At 42.1% G+C, this 17,036-nt stretch overlaps 1 protein-coding gene across 1 annotated transcript; it reads left to right on the top strand.

Annotated features, from left to right (window-relative positions):
* The first annotated feature begins 6,693 nt into the window (after window positions 1-6,693).
* On the top strand, window positions 6,694-9,080 carry LOC616319 (solute carrier family 25 (mitochondrial carrier; phosphate carrier), member 3-like). The gene is given in 1 exon segment (NM_001101254.2): window positions 6,694-9,080. A coding segment is annotated over 1 exon segment (993 nt). The 5' UTR covers window positions 6,694-6,747; the 3' UTR covers window positions 7,741-9,080.
* The last annotated feature ends 7,956 nt before the right edge of the window (window positions 9,081-17,036 follow it).

Below are 17,036 nucleotides of genomic sequence, written 5' to 3' on the forward strand. Positions count from 1 at the left end.
TATAGATACAGAAACTAAGATTCAAGAAAGATAACTTTTACAAGATTCATAGCTAGAAGTAGAATGAGCCAGGATTTGGGCCCAGGACTGCCTGGCTCCAAGGCCAGTGATTCTTATACCGGAGCACACTGGCAGTGGCTGGAAGCCACAGGCACAACTTAGACTCCTCTAAGACAGTGACCAACTGTCCTGATTTGCATGGGACTGAGAGGGTTCTGGGGACACTGGGCTTTGAGTGCTGCAACCAGGAAAGTCTGGGACAAACTGGGGTGAGTTGGTAGCCCTAGCTAGAGTTCAACTGAATAAGGCCCTAGGCTGGAAGAATCAATTTGGAAGAGGAGAAAGGCTGCCCAGTTTTCTGGTCCTCTCTGTGGCCCAACCTGCTGAGCCACAGGAGAGCAGTCTCTGTCCTATTTGTTTTATGGCTTCACGCATCCTGGGGCATTGTCAAAGGAGTTCACATTTCTGCCACTTAGGATTTCTTCAGTTCCGGTCCTAAACCATCTAAATCAGTTGGAATTCATTATAGTTAAATGAGTAAATCATCCACTCAAGTGGAAGGGAAAGAGCAGAGTCCGTGACTTCACAGAAACATGGATTCTGAGAGGATCAAGGAGAACCAGAAAAGCAGGGGGGAGTAACAGAATCGACATTCATGGGGTGCTCATTAATTCACAAGGTGCTGGGCTAGTTGTTTTGTGTGTATTATCTCTTATAACAACTCTAAAAGGTTATAATTAGTCCTAATTATAGATATTTAAAATAAATAAAGAAGTGGAGCTCAGAAAAGGGCTAAATAACTTGTTTAAGTTCACATAGCTAGAAAAAAAGTTTAACTCAGAATTTATTTCTGCCCAAAGCATGTGACTTTTCCCCTTATACATGTCTTACGCATAGTAGTGCTTAATAAAGGACTTCCCTGGTGGCTCAGACAGTAAAGTGTCTGTCTACAATGCGGGAGACCCGGGTTCGATCCCTGGGTTGGGAAGATCTGCTGGAGAAGGAAATGGCAATCCACTCCAGTACTATTGCCTGGAAAATCCCATGGACAGAGGAGCCTGGTAGGGGTCGCAAAGAGTCCCCCCATGTCCATAGGGTCACAAAGAGTCGGACACAACTGAGCGACTTCACTTACTTATTACTTAGTGCTTAATAAACATTCAATTGCCCTTCCCATTCAGTTCCTAAGAACTTAATGTGTTCATTTCAGTGTCCTTCATGTGCTTTTTTTAAAAAATGACATACCCAAACTATATTCTCGAAATGTTTAAGATGGATATAGAGATTCATGATGGGGGATGAAGTTACCTGCTTAAGTTCACCATATGTGTTAAAGCTAAGAAAATGATTCAAGCAGCTACTCCGGTTCACTCTCACTGATAATTGAGTTGGCCAACACCCACAGAGACTGGGTATGACACTGAACCATGACCTGATACATAAACAAAGGAAGCAGTGTTCTTACAGTCTTGTCTGAAGTATTTTCTATAGTTTTTAAAAATGGCAATTCATCAGTCCAGATTAAATACAAATGAATATCTGGCAAACTACTTAAAACAGTAATTACAACAAAGAAGGTGGGCTAATAAAGGAGAGTTTTCTGGCATACATTCTTTGCCCCTGATTCTGAAAAATGACATGAAGTAAAAGAGGAAAGTGGAAAGACATACATAAAGACATGGACACAGGGGTAAGGACATCATGCTCAGATATATATTTGTGCGATTAGAGTAGAGAAACCATCAATGGACCTAAGTATTTATGGCCAAAAATCAAATACCCTATACGCAAGTTAAAATATCATGAGAAATGTCATGAGTGAGCAAATATGATGTAGAATTCAAAGGATGTTTGCCACATACCTGAACAGAGTTCTGTAGCAAAGAGAAATAGGCTATCGACTTTTGAGTAGACTATAGTGTCTGCCCTGGTGGCTCAGGTGGTAAAGAATCTGCCTGCAATGCAGGAAACCTGGGTTCAATCCCTGGGTTGGGAAGATCCCCTGGAGAAGGGAATGGCTCCACTCCAATATTCTTGCCTGGAGAATTCCATGGACAGAGGAGCCTGGCATGCTACAGTCCATGGGGTCACAAAGAGTTGTAAATGACTGAGCAACTTTCACTTTCACTTTCTTCACTCTATCTGCCACTTACATCTGTAAAATGGGAAGAATATCTTGTAAGGATTAGAGATATTTAAATCACTTGGCAAAGAGCAGGTATTCAAGAAGTGTTTCCTGTTTTATATGGGCACTCTGTGATTCTGTTTTAGAGCTTATGAGAATTCTGTTTGGGGACAATGTGGGTCATTAGCTCTGCTTTGATATGTTAATTCAGAATGTGCCCTGACACATAATAGAACCTATGTAAAAATCTGTTGGATGAATGAATACATTTTAACTTTTTTAAAGTATAACAAATAAGAGAACATAAAAGTCTACATCTGGCCCTGTGGAAAGACCTACTGTTCCACTCAAGTTAGCAGGGAGAACACAGCAAAAGTGTAATAATGATTTCAAGACAGAAATGTTGGCCTGGACTACAAAAGGACCTAGGAGATGGACTTCACAGTGGTTGTATGCTCTATAATGTCGAAATGGTTTTACAGTCTACTTCCAGTTGTTTCTGACTTTATGGCTTAGATATTGAACTGAGAATTGTCTAAGCAAATTCTGGCCCTGAGGATTTCTAGACTGGTTTCTTCAACTTGTACATTTTCTTTCACAGTATTTTAATGGTAAAGAAAAAGTATCTCATACAAATGAGATAAATTGATTTGACCTCAGCTTTCATAAAGTAACTGGTGACCTGTGTTGCTGCTGCTGCTGCTGCTGCATCGATTCAGTCGTGTCCGACTCTGTGCGATCCCATAGATGGCAGCCCACCAGGCTCCCCCGTCCCTGGGATTTTCCAGGCAAGAACACTGGAGTGGGGTGCCATTGCCTTCTCTGGGTGACCTGTGTTACACGTTAGCAAAACATACAAGTTGTACCTTTAGGAAATGGAGGCCTAAGTAAATGGTAGCTGCTATTATTACTCTGGTCCTCTTTACCCCTTGTTTTCTCTAGACTTCATTTTTTTTTATAGAATCCAGCATTTCCCAAAATTGGCTCCGTGGTAGACTACATCTGTGCAATGTGAATAGGAGTAATATAAAAAAGGTGTTCTAAGATCCAGTAAGATTAGAGAACACTAAGTTAACGAAGCAAAATTCTTACTATGGAACTTCTCTTTAATAAGGAAATCTCCAGGAAGAAGCGCTAGTGTTCCTTAACCTTTTATTCATTACTGGCCTTTCTTCCCCATGATCCTTTTTGGACTGTTTTCCTCTAATGGCCTTTTTCTATCTCCCTGACCCTCCCTGAGCTCCTCTCCTAACCTGGAAATTAAATAACAAGGAATATAATTTTGTTTGGTAGAGTTGAGTTTTGGAAGGTCACAAACCACTGTACTAAGATTTTTTGGCCTCTAAGATCCAATTTTCACCTCCTGGGGGATGATATTACCTCAATTGAGAATGAATACTCTAGTATGAAATGTCCCTCAAGCTTGTTGGACCACTGACCTTTTTCAAGTGGACCAGTATTCCCAGGAACAGATTTGGGAAGCCCTGATATCATCATCATGGGATATTTTAATGCTTCATTGTTCTCTATGATTTGAGGAGAGAGTCCTCTCTTTAATACTGAAATTCCTGGTGTTAAAAGATACATTGAGGCATGTTAAATATTTTAAAGAGTTTATGTGAGCAAAAGTGGATTCTAATCAGCATCATTTGGCAATACCAAACAGGAAGTAGTTAGAAGTGTTCCAATGACAGTAGCTAGGGGAAAGAATTTTACAGAGATTCTGAAGCAAAGCAAGGAAATTATTTGATTGGTTATAACTTAAGAATTTGCTTTATTTGAAAAGTCAAAACCAATCACAAATAGCCTAGTTGGTTGGTTTCATTATATAAGTTGCCAAGGCATTAAAGCCCTCTCAGTCTAATGTGTGCATGTGTGCTAAGTTGCTTCAAGTCGCGTCCGACTCTTTGAGGTCCTATGGACTGTAGCCCCAGGCTCCTCTGTCCATGGGATTCTCCAGGCAAGTAATCAGGAGTGGGTTGCCATTCCCTTCTCCAGGGCATCTTCCTGACCCAGGGATAGAACCCACATCTCTTATGTCTGTCTCCTGCATTGGCAGGCGGGTTCTTTACCACTAGGCCACCTGGGAAGCCCCTCAGCCTAATAGCCTTGTTTAATTAACACTGGTATAAGACTACAATAAGGAACGGAATTCAATAAGACTTCTTGATTGAGAAGTCTTGTATTTGTCTTTGCTTTCCCTAGTTTGTGGTTAGAATTTTATACCAGCCAATTTTTTAAAATTATGGTATATAACATGTAACAAAGTCTGAGCCTGGTGGGCGGCAGTCCATGGGGTGGTAAAGAGTCAGACACGACTTAGCAACTGAGCACATAACATGTAAAGTATATAATGAACATTAATTGCCAGTATGCAACTTGATGAATTTCCAGAGTTCTATACACATGCATTCAGTTTAGGATATAAGTATTGAATTCTAATCAAAGATCCTTAAAAAAAATCTTGACCTTCCATCATCTGCATTTTGTGTTTTTCAAACTTTAGTAAAGTTTAATGAAGAATTCACCCAAGGGAGCTTATTAAAACTGCATAGTCCTTCCCTCAGATTCTCGTTCAGAGGCTCTGGGGTGTGATCAGGGATTTTAAATACAGCTCTCCAGGTGATTCTGATGCAGGTCGTCTATGGATCACACCTCTGAGAAACACTGGCCTCCTTGTAGGATAAGAGTCAAAGTCCTGAACAGGTATTTAGGCTTTCCTTAATTTGACCCAATTCTATTTTTCAGACTGAACTCTTGCTGGTTTCTACCATGCCAAATTACTCACCTCTCCTCAATAGATCATGCACTCCTGTTTCCCCTAACCTGGAATTACCTTTCATTCTTTACATAACTGACTCCTACTCATCCTTCAAGACCTCTGAGAAGTCTTCTTAAATTCATCAGGCTGAATTAGTTGCCCCTCACTATTCATCCAGAACTTTATTCAAACTCCTGTGATAATACTTACCACACAATACTGATTTTTTAATCTCCTCATTTAGATGTCAGCGAGAATATTTCTTCCCTGGTGGCTCAGATGGCAAAGAATCTGTCTGCAATGCAAGAGGCCTAGTTTGATCCCTTGGTGGGAAATATTCCCTGGAGAAGGGAATGGCTACCCACTCCAGTATTCTTGCCTGGAGAATTGAATGGACAGAGGAGCCTGGCAGGCTACAATCCATGGGGGTCATAAACAGTCAGACACGACTGTGTGACTAATACTTCACACTTAAAGAATATGCCTGACTCTTTGCTAAACCCCTAACCCTGCATAGGGCCCAGCACACAGTGAGTGAATGTATGAATATATGCTACTGATTTACTAGTAGAATCATTTAGTTCTCATTTTCCAAGCCAATGAGACTACAAGCTCCCTTAAAAGGAAAGAGGATTTTTGACTAGAATTTCCTAATCTCCAAAATCATGGCAGGGATTCAGTAGTCAACGGAACAACATCGAATGAATGAAAATAATCAGCATCCCTCTCTCAATCTAGGGAGAACCTCCATCCTTCCTGCTGCTACTGCTGCTAAGTCACTTCAGTCGTGTCCGACTCTTTGCGACCTCATTAACGGCAGCCCACCAGGCTCCCCCGTCCCTGGGATTCTCCAGGCAAGAACACTGGAGTGGGTTGCCATTTCCTTCTCCAATGCATGAAAGTGAAAAGTGAAAGTGAAAGTGAAGTCGCTCAGTCGTGTCCAACTCTTAGCGACCCCATGGACTGCAGCCTACCAGGCTCCTCCATCCATGGGGTTTTCCAGGCAAGAGTACTGGAGTGGGGTGCCATTGCCTTCTCCATCCTTCCTAAGACCCCACAATAACTCTTGGAGGGAAACGAGTGGAGTGTGGGTTTGGGGGAGAGGTATCCTCCCTGTCTGCGCTATAAGAATGTTAGGTAAGGCTGGAAGCTCAGGGACTGGTCCTCTAATGCTAGGTTCCTGGTTCTCGAACATTCTGTGGCCATGGAGATGACCATTACCATAAGCGGGCTGTTTGAGTGAGGACTCCAGAAAGGCCCTTCAGGAAGGCAACTCTTCCTGAAACAGTGCATGGCGACTCTTCACCCTGTCACTCATCTCCTCATCTACTTACTTGCCTATTCATGTGTTTACTCATGCTTGTACTTGTTGATTTATTTTTTTAGCATCTTTGTAGAAGACTAAGCTGCTGAGCTGGACAGAAGCCACTTGGCGCATTAGGCATGGAAAGCCTTACCACGGAAGGTGAGACCTAGGAACCACTGAGGAGGAAGCTGAGGAGGGTTGAGGGGCGGGGTTCCTATCGTTACCAGAAGCCTATTCGCCCAAAAGCTTGAGGGCGGGGCCAAGGGCCGTCCTGGAGGTGAGGGGCGGGGCGATGCTCCTACTTAAAATTTCAGGAGCCAGTTGAGATCCAAAGGCAGTCAAACCGGTAGGGGGTGTGCAGGCATGTAGAGAGCGGTCGAAGTCCTTTGGGCTCTGGCGCGACCTGTCCCTCGCTCAGACCAGACCGTTGGGTTAGCAAGCTCACGTTGGTGGGTCGGGGAGGGGGGAGTTCAGACGCATGCGCAGTGCTCTGGGGCCCCTGAGCGAGGAAAGAGCTCAGGCTGAGGAAAGCGTGTGCCTAGACCCAGCGCGGCCATGTGTGATGCTGGCGGTTACCAAGCCCTGCGGGGGAGAAGCGCGGGCCAACTCAATGGCAGGCCCTGGGCAGCAGCCTTGGAGGAGTCCAGCTACGAGTACGGTTCCACGAAGTACCTACTGCTGTGTGGCCTGGGCGGGATGCTGAGCTGCGGACTGACGCACACGGCCATCGTGCCTCTGGACCTGGTCAAGTGTCGCATGCAGGTGGACCCCAGCAAGTACAAGGGCATCCTGAGCGGCTTTGGCGTGACACTGCGGGACGACGGGCTGCGTGGCCTGGCCCGAGGCTGGGCCCCGACCTTTCTAGGCTACTCCATGCAGGGCCTCTTCAAGTTTGGCCTCTACGAGGTCTTCAAAATCCGGTACGCGGAGCTCCTGGGCCAGGAGAAGGCCTACGAATGGAGAACCGGGCTGTACCTGGCCGCCTCAGCCAGCGCTGAGTTCTTCGCCGACGTGGCCCTGGCCCCGATGGAAGCGGTGAAGGTTCGCATGCAGACGCAGCAGGGCTATGCCCGCACGCTCCGGGCCGCGGCCCCCAAGATGTACGGCGAGGAGGGCCTGTGGGCCTTCTACAAAGGCGTGGCGCCGCTCTGGATGCGCCAGATCCCCTATACCATGATGAAGTTCGCCTGCTTCGAGCGCACGGTCGAGGCGCTTTACAAGTACGTGGTGCCCAAGCCGCAGAGCCATTGCACCAAGAGTGAGCAGCTGGCCGTGACCTTTGTGGCCGGCTACATTGCTGGCGTCTTCTGCGCCGTGGTGTCCCACCCTGCGGATTCCGTCGTGTCCGTTTTGAACAAGGAGAAAGGCAGCACGGCCTTTGACGTTCTCCAGAGACTGGGGTTCAAGGGCGTGTGGAAAGGCCTGTTCGCCCGGATCATCATGATTGGCACCCTGACTGCCCTGCAGTGGTTCATCTACGACTCGGTCAAGGTCTATTTCAAGTTGCCTCGCCCTCCAGTCCCTCAAGCGCCCAAATCCCGAAAGTAGGCGTGGATTGGAAGACTCCTGTAGCCACCGTTAGCCAGTATTTCGATTCCGTGGGGGATTATGTTCAAATAATACTAGTGCTAGGATGTTAACGTTTGTGGGGAGGTGACAACGTGCAGACCTAGTTTTCTTTAAGTGATCCATTCCTGCTTTTTAGCAATCCAAGAGAATTGCAACCGTTTCATTTGAGGGTTTGGACCATTGTCTTTGGGGAGTCGGCATGGTTGCTTTAACTCAATAGCTTTTCAGCAATTATAAGGGGAAAAAATTCTTGACAGGAAGTAATGTTAGGTGATTTAGTGCCTCTAGGTTGTATCTCCTTTGATTCACCATTCAGTGGAGATTATCCAGGCATCACTAAAAAAGAGCCTACTGATGAGGTTTCAAGGTCAGCCCAACTATATGGGACAGAGAACAAAGTAAAATTCTGCTACATGGTGCTCATCTCAATAGAAATCGTGCACCTATTGAATAGATGAAGGATTCGTTCCATATTTCTTGTTCATGTCCATTGCAGATAAAAATTATTAAAGTTAAATTGTGACTTACATTTCCCGATAGCTTAGAATGCATTCACTCTTTTCAAAGAGCATGACATAAGATCTTCGTTTTCTCATTTGGCTTTGTCCTATTCTCTTCCTGATGTTGCTGATTAGAACATAGCTCGCTCCAGGAAGTGCTACAATTGGATCAATGTGGAAAACCAAGATGAGATGAAGGGCGGGCTCTGGGAATAAATATGTAAAGAAAAGTCTCTGTTCTCTAAAGATTTCTTTTGTATGATTCAGCTTTCAACAGCCTTACATCCAAAGAAGGTCATACCACCCTGACATTTAAACACATACACACATGAAACCCTACAAATTCCAACAATTTTTGGTTGAATATTAATGGTTTTGGTGACTTTGAAAGGAAAATCTCATTTTTAATGTAACAAATGTCATTCATTTAACTTGGTATGTCATTCATTTACCTTGGTAGATATTTCATTGATCTTTGAAATGGTTGAGGTTCATAAAATGTATTAAAGTTATAAAGCACATTTTCAGTTTTCTGTAGCCTTCACATCTCTGATTGAGGAAACTATAAAATAAGTGAAATTCTGTGAATTAGAGATGTTTATAGAATGTGAATAAGAAACTCCAATATAATATTTGATATGATTAACCAAATGTTGCACAATTGCCCTAACACCTTGTATTAAAAAACACAAACTTAGGATATGTTAATGTTTTAACTATGTAATAGTTAACTGCTTAGTGGTTAACTGATGTTAAAAAGTGCCTAAATACATTTGAACTGTCTTGATTGGATAATAAAGAACTGGAAGAAAAAAGTCAGAATTTGTGAATGAGATGCAATGAAATCTATATTTAAAAAATCAGAGCTTGTGAATGAGATGCAATGAAATGTAGTGTTTCTATTTTGTTAGGGAGGATGCAGAGGAAGGATCATAATGTATTTTTAAGACTCTTTGACTTCCTGGGAAGTTAGTTTCTGGGTTTGTGGAAAAGAAAAGTTCTCAAGGAAGGGAAATAATAAATTTTGAGGAACTAAATTGTGCAGGTTCATTTCTGCAAAATTTTAAAACAAATATATTTTTGGTTTGGGCTTCTCAGGTTGCTCAGTGGTAAAGAATCAGCCTGCTCATACTGCAGGAGATGCAGTTTCATTCCCTGGGTCAGGAACATCCCCTGGAGAAGGAAATGGCAATCCATTCCAGTATTCTTGTCTGGAAAATCCCATAGACAGAGAAGCCTGGTGGGCTACAGTCCATAGGGTCACAAAGAGTTGCACAGAAACAGCGTATTTTTGGCTAGTGTTGCAAAATGTTTGTGGGAAGTTTCTTTGGTCAAGAGTTTTTTAAGTAAATTGCTGTGACTTTCCTGGTGGTCCAGTGGCTAAGACGAAGCACTTCCAATGCAGAGGGCAGGGTTACATCCCTGGTCAGGGAACTGGATCCCACATACCACAATGAAAGATCAAAGATCCCACATGCTGCAACCAAGACCCAACGCAGCCAAATAATTTTTTTTAATTTATTAAATAAATTGCTTTCTAAGGTAATATAATTTAAGGAATTGCTACAAAATCTATGGAGTCTCAAGATAATAAGAGACCACTTGTTCTGGTCTGTGGTATTTGATAGTTGTTCTGTTGACAATACCAGATGATTTCTGTAATATACAGTGTGCATGTGTAGACAAGTATAATCTATGGAGAACTGTTGGACATGATTCTTAATGTCATGGACATGGTCAAGAGGATGGGTTTACTTAGTTTGGGTCAGCAGGTTTCATATTCAGTCCCTAGATTTCTATTTGCCTTTTTGTTGTTGTTTGTGGTAGTTTACAAACGTCTTACTAAATAGAGGCCATGGTAGCACACAATAAAGAATAAAACTCAAACTGAGAAAGATAATGTGAGTTCAGAGTCATTAGGCACTTTTTTTCCCTAGTACTATTCCTTTGGAACTATTTAAACTTCTATTCACTGTTTTACCTTGTCTGTAATTACCACTCTGTGAAATCGTGCATATCTGGTAGAAAAGCCATAGTGTATGTCTGGCATTGTTAGAAATGTTATATTCATTTTTCACATAATCTCAATCTTTGAAGTAGTCAATTTTATGCATAAACAGATTTAGAAGCTACATAACTTGCTCATACAGCTAATAATTGATACAGTTTGAATCAGAGTCCACGTGTTCTTCATTGCGTTACCTCAACACCTTAACAAAACCAGTGACTCTCCTTTTCATAAATTGCTTTTATAGTACCTCAAAAATATTTTTAAAAATCTTTTATTTGTATGTACTACAAAACATTCCTAATTTTGCACTAATGAAAAGTTTGTAATGGTCTCAGTTGTGAAGAACCTATGGTGTAATTACTTACAAGTAATCAAATTGCAAAATACTTAAATACATTTAAATTAATATTTAAATTATTTCCTGCACCAACTCAGTGCCTGAGCTCTTAACCTAAAAGGATTGACAATCGTAAAAACAGTGCTTTTAAAAAAATTTGTGGTACTGCAGTTTTAGCAAGAGGTTTTATTCTATCACATTCTCTAATTTTTCCCTCTAATCTTTAGTACCTACAACTAAAAAGCTGGCTTGGACTATTTATCTTTTCCCCCAGGTGGTGATTAAAAGTAGCTTTTTCAAGTATCTGAAATTAATTTCATGATAAGGAGCTGTAATCTCATCCATTGATCTGTTTTTTGAGAAGTGAATAAAGAGAGTAGGTAAAATCTTGAAAAACAAAAGCTGTATTTACATGTTAAACCACACTGATAAAGACTGGAAAGAATGAAAGTATTAATGTTATGAGAATTTTTTCTTGTTGTACAAGTGTGTCTTTAGAACATTTTCTTTTAGATCCTTTCAAAGGCAAGAATAATCACTGAAGTCAGACAATCACATTTTGATAGGCAACTATTCGATTAGAGTATGCTTGTTTTAGGTGGTCTTAAATATCAGTTATTTTTTAAATCACAAGCAAAGAACTGTTTGAAAGGATATTTCCATATTTATAAAACTTTATCTTGTTTTCCTGAATTCTACCATTTAGATGGGTAGGTAAGTAGAGAGGGTATGAACAATGTAATTATAACTAAGGTTGGTTTGTATGTGTGTCCATTTTAGTTGACATACTTTGAGACCTTCAGAGAGTATCCAAAATTTTAGAGGCAGTTTGTTAATTCTGCCCATGCCCCAGTCTATAACACTATTAATCAGTGTCTACCATGTGCCAAGCATTGTGCTAGGCAGAAAGGTTCTCATGAGGAGCACAACACGTGGTTTCTGCCTTGTGGAGCTTACAGTCTAGTAGGAAAAATAATCAACAGTTGGGCAAATGCTGCAAAGAAGTATAGGGTACTGTATGTTGTTTTTCAGTCGCTAAGTTGTTTCTGACTCTTTGTGACCCCATGGATTGCATCACACCAGGCTTCCCTATCCTCTGTCTCCTGGAATTTGCTCAAATTCATGTCCATTGAGTCATGATCCTATCTAACCATCTCATCTGCATCTAAGTGGTGTTTGAGATGATACCTAGAGGATAAGTAGGAGTCAGTCCAGCAAAGAGAAGATACACAGCACAGTAGGTGCCCTTCTCTTGAAGAAAGAGGAGTATTGATGGTTTTGAGAAACTGAGAGAAGTTCACTTCAGCTGGAACCATTCAGTTGCAGAGAGGGTGATGTGAAATGAAATAGGAAAACAGGTAGACAAGAAAGGTAAACGTTCACTGCAGGCTCTGGAGTTCTTGTTGAAGATTTGAACCCAGAGTGTTCTTTGAGCAACTAAAAAACCTCTGAAGGACTACAAGCATGGAATGGCCTTCAAGTTGCTGTGTGGAAAGAAATAGAGTGGAGAAGAGAGGTTAGTTAAAATGTTGCTGTAATCCGGGTGAGAGAATGGTAGCCTGGACTAGAATAATGACAAGTGGGATGTTAAAATCCCATGAGAAGCCAAAAGGTGGAAGCAACTCAAATGTCCGTCAGTGTATGGGGTGAAGGGATAAACTGCCTGTGATATACACATGCAATGGAGCATTATTCAACCATAAAAAAGGAACAAAATACTGATGCATGCTGTTACTTGCATGAGAAAGAAGCCAGGCACAAAAGGTCACTTTTTGTATGATTGTAATGTACAATCCTTTTATGTAATATATCAAAATAGGCAAATCCATAGAGACAGAAAGGGGATTAATGATTAATTGAGGTTGGGATGAAGGGAATCAGTTCAGTTCAGTTACTCAGTCGTGTCCGACTCTTTGCAACCCCATGAATCGCAGCACACCAGGCCTCCCTGTCCATCACCAACTCCCGGAGTTCACTCAGACTCACGTCCATCGAGTCAGTGATGCCATCCAGCCATCTCATCCTCTGTCATCCCCTTCTCCTCCTGCCCCCAATTCCTCCCATCATCAGAGTCTTTTCCAATGAGTCAACTCCGCATGAGGTGGCCGAAGTACTGGAGTTTCAGCTTTAGCATCATTCCTTCCAAAGAAATCCCAGGACTGACCTCCTTCAGAATGGACTGGTTGGATTTCCTTGCAGTCCAAGGGACTCTTGAGAGTCTTCTCCAACACCACAGTTCAAAAGCATCAATTCTTCGGTGCTCAGCTTTCTTCACAGTCCCACTCTCACATCCATACATGACCACTGGAAAAACCACAGCCTTGACTAGACGGACCTTTGTTGGCAAAGTAATGTCTCTGCTTTTCAATATGCTATCTAGGTTGGTCATAACTTTCCTTCCAAGGAGTAAGCATCTTTTAATTTCATGGCTGCAGTCACCATCTGCAGTGATTTTGGAGCCCCAAAAAATAAAGTCTGACACTGTTTCCACTGTTTACCCATCAATTTCCCATGAAGTGATGGGACCAGATGCCATGATCTTCGTTTTCTGAATGTTGAGCTTTAAGCCAACTTTTTCACTCTCCTCTTTCACTTTTTTTTTTTTTCCTCTTTCACTTTTATCAAGAGGCTTTTTAGTTCCTCTTCCCTTCTGCCATAAGGGTGGTGTCATCTGCATATCTGAGATTACTGATATTTCTCCTGGCAATCTTGATTCCAGCTTGTGCTTCCTCCAGCCTAGCATTCCTCATGATGTACTCTGCATAGAAGTTAAATAAGCAGGGTGACAAATATACAGCCTTGACATACTCCTTTTCCTATTTGGAACCAGTCTGTTGTTCCATGTCCAGTTCTAACTGTTGCTTCCTGACCTGCACCTAGGTTTCTCGAGAGGCGAGGTCAGGTGATCTGGTATTCCCATCTCTTTCAGAATTTTCCACAGTTTATTGTGATCCACACAGTCAAAGGCTTTGGCATAGTCAATAAAGCAGAAACATGTTTTTCTGGAACTCTCTTGCTTTTTCCATGATCCAGTGGATGTTGGCAATTTGATCTCTGGTTCCTCTGCCTTTTCTAAAACCAGCTTGAACATCTGGAAGTTCACGGTTCACGTATTGCTGAAGCCTGGCTTGGAGAATTTTGAGCATTACTTTACTAGCGTGTGAGATGAGTGCAATTGTGTGGTAGTTTGAGCATTCTTTGGCATTGCCTTTCCTTAGGATTGGAATGAAAACTGACCTTTTCCATTCCTGTGGCCACTGCTGAGTTTTCCAAATTTGCTGGCATATTGAGTGCAGCAGTTTCTGAAGGGAATGGGAAGTGCTTATTTAATGGACTTGGAGTATTTTTCCCAGGGGTGTGGTAAAAGAGTTTTGAAAGTGGAGTGAGTCGAACATTGTGAATATCAAGTACACTAAATGCCACTTAATTGTATAATTTTAAATGGTTAATCGTTAGGATTTCCTTGGCAGTCCAATGGTTAAGATTCCATCTTCCTAAGGTAGGGGACATGAGTTTGATCCCTGATTGGGGAACTAAGATCCCACATGCCACAAAGTATGGTCAAAATAAATAAATAAAATTAAAATGGATGGTTAATTGTGTGTTAAATGAATTTAATCTCATTAAAAAATAGCTATCATGATATGGACAGAGGAGCCTGGCAGGTTATAGTCCATGGGATTGCAAGAGTCGGACATGACTTAACAACTATACAACAACAACATTCCTAAGGAAATGATATTTCTAAATTATGTTTTTAATATATGTATATCTGTATGTCTAGCTTTCCTGCCATAAAGAAATATAACATGTTTTCAGAAAATAATAGTAAAATTTGGTCTTCTGAAAGAGATGCTGTGTGTTGAAAGAACTCTGCCCCTTTGCAAGGCTGGTAATCCACATACACGTAATTGTTAGTCTTCAGATATGAATCGTGAGCTGCTGACAGGGTGATTGTCCGTTTTTAAGAGGATGGATGGAAACCTGGCAAAGAACCATGGTCTTTTCATCTCTAATACTGCTTGAATTCTGGCTGTAGTTACATCTTACTCCCAGATATGAGGATTTGTTGGTGTAATCATTGTCTCATACCTTAACGTCTCCCCTGACCCTTACCAAGAATATGAAGCTTTTTGGTTGTGCTAAATCAGTATCATTCATCTTATTTATCTGTGTGGTGTTTTGAAAGTTTTGCTTTTTCAGGTCTTACCTATGTCTGATAAGTGCTGTTACCAATATTTTTAGCAACCATTTAGTGTACCAAGCATTGTGCTAAGTACATACAATGTATCATTTAGAATCACTTTGTGAGTTTCTTACTTATATAAATTAAGGATTTTTTGTTTTTGTTTTTGGCTGCAAGTAACACAAAATCTATTATACAACAAGATAAACCATCAAGACACGGATTTTTAACAAGAAATCTGGAGACAAGTGGACCAAGGTTGGTTCAGCATTATCGGTGTTGTCCCCAGGGACTCAGGCTCTTCCAGCTGGTCCTTCTCCTCTGCCGTCTGTTGCGTGTCTTGATGTTTCCCCTTGTGTTCAAGAGATGGTTGCCACAACATCAAACATCACGTCTCAGCCACAGCATCAGGATCAGGAAGCAAGGCAGGCAAAAGCAGATGGGCTCTCTTCACATGTCTCTCTTATCAGAGAAGAAAATCTTTCTCAGAAGCTTCTGGCTGATTTCCCCTTTGATCTTATAGGCAAGAAGTAGGTCACATGCTTTCCTGTAGACCCTATAAACCAGTCACCGACAAGAACAGATAGGTTAGACCAATGCGATAAATCTTCGGAGTTAGGCGCATGAGACCTGAACAAAACCAGGATTTTCTATTGTCGTCATTAGCAAGGACGAGTTAAATAGTTGTCGATAGGCAACCAGGGTCGGCCCTTATATTCTTTTCCTTTTTTTTTTTTTTTAAACAAATGAGGAAACTGTCTCAGATTAAATAAATAAGGTAAAACTACAGTTGATAAAACCAGGATTCAAACCAGATTTGTCTGCCTCCAAAACAGTTTGCTATCACATTACTTGCTTTAGCCTGGAACTTGCTATGAGACAGAGCTGCTCTAGATCATATCACAAGGGATTTATTACTGAAAGTGTCGGTAAAACTGCTTTCTAACAGTGACTAATCCCTAATGAAGTCTCAAAGCCAGGAGTCTGGACAATGGCGGTCCATGGATAATGAAATATGATTAGATCTAAATTCTGCTACCATGGCCGGAAAAAGAGAAACCAGGTGAGAAAAACACACACAGAAACAACTTAAAGCAAATGTTTGTTAACCTTTTTTACAGTCATCCTCAGTCTTTTCATTCTGCACTTTTCCCCCACTGACTTTCCAGAAATGGCCGATTTTCTTTCAAATGCTGCATGTTGGGAAAATTTGCAAAGGATTCATCAGATGAACAGATTTCAAAGTGCCACTACCGATTTTTTTCCTTAAGAAATACACCAAGCATCTAATTTGCTGCTAATAAATTCTCTGTAAGTAGCATTATAATTAAGCACACACAACACCATTTTCTGTTTCCAAGAATACAGCTGGGCTGGCACTGAACTGGTGATAGCGCATGGGCACCGAGCGGGAGGGTCCCATTGCATCTCAACTACCACGTACTTTCTCTGTGCAGCTGAGATCTGGCTCTCCGCCCCTCCCCCCATCCTCTGACTCACAGGTCATTGCCCATTCACCCCGCGTCTGTCACTGAACTCGTTTATCGGGCACCTTTGCTGAGACTTGACACTGGCTGTCCCGCTTCCACGCTCTAGTCTCAAACCGTGGCAGGAAGCCAAAGTGATACATACACCTTGCTTAGCGTGTGTCCCCACCACCCCAGCCTGCTGGACTCAACCCTTGGAAATGGAACGATGATGGTCTGCGGCAAAACTGGGGATGGGGAGAGAGGCAGTGGAGAGCAGGAGCGGCAGGGAAGGGCTGACCAGCCAGACCAGGTTTTCCAAACCTGGCTTCACCACTGCCTTTTCATGGCGTTGACAAGTTAGCTTACCTCCCCAAGTCACAGTTACTCATAAAGAAAACGGGGAACCGCAGCACCTACCTTGAAGACTGATTGTGAGAATTAGCAGTAATTCATGTACAACACCTGATGTAAAACAAGAGCTCAGTGTATGACGGCACTTATTATTACCAGCTCCTTAGTAAAGAGTTGAAGGCTGTTAGCAAAGATTTACCCTGTGTTGTGCTGGATTGTTGTTATGGTTCTTGGTTATTCTTTAATTTTTAATGCATCATGAAGTGCATAACACTTTGTGGGAAATGCGGCACGTAGGGAGATGAAAGGCAAGCAGCCTGGGGGTGTTGTGTATATAGAAGCCAACAGCCGCAACCCCGTCCCTCCCTGGCTCCTAGGCAAACAGTTTCTTTCACAAGTGTGTTTTTGGTATGCAAATCAC

The sequence above is a fragment of the Bos taurus genome, chromosome 3 (genome assembly GCF_002263795.3).
Source record: "Bos taurus isolate L1 Dominette 01449 registration number 42190680 breed Hereford chromosome 3, ARS-UCD2.0, whole genome shotgun sequence".
NCBI classification, from domain to species: domain Eukaryota; kingdom Metazoa; phylum Chordata; class Mammalia; order Artiodactyla; family Bovidae; genus Bos; species Bos taurus.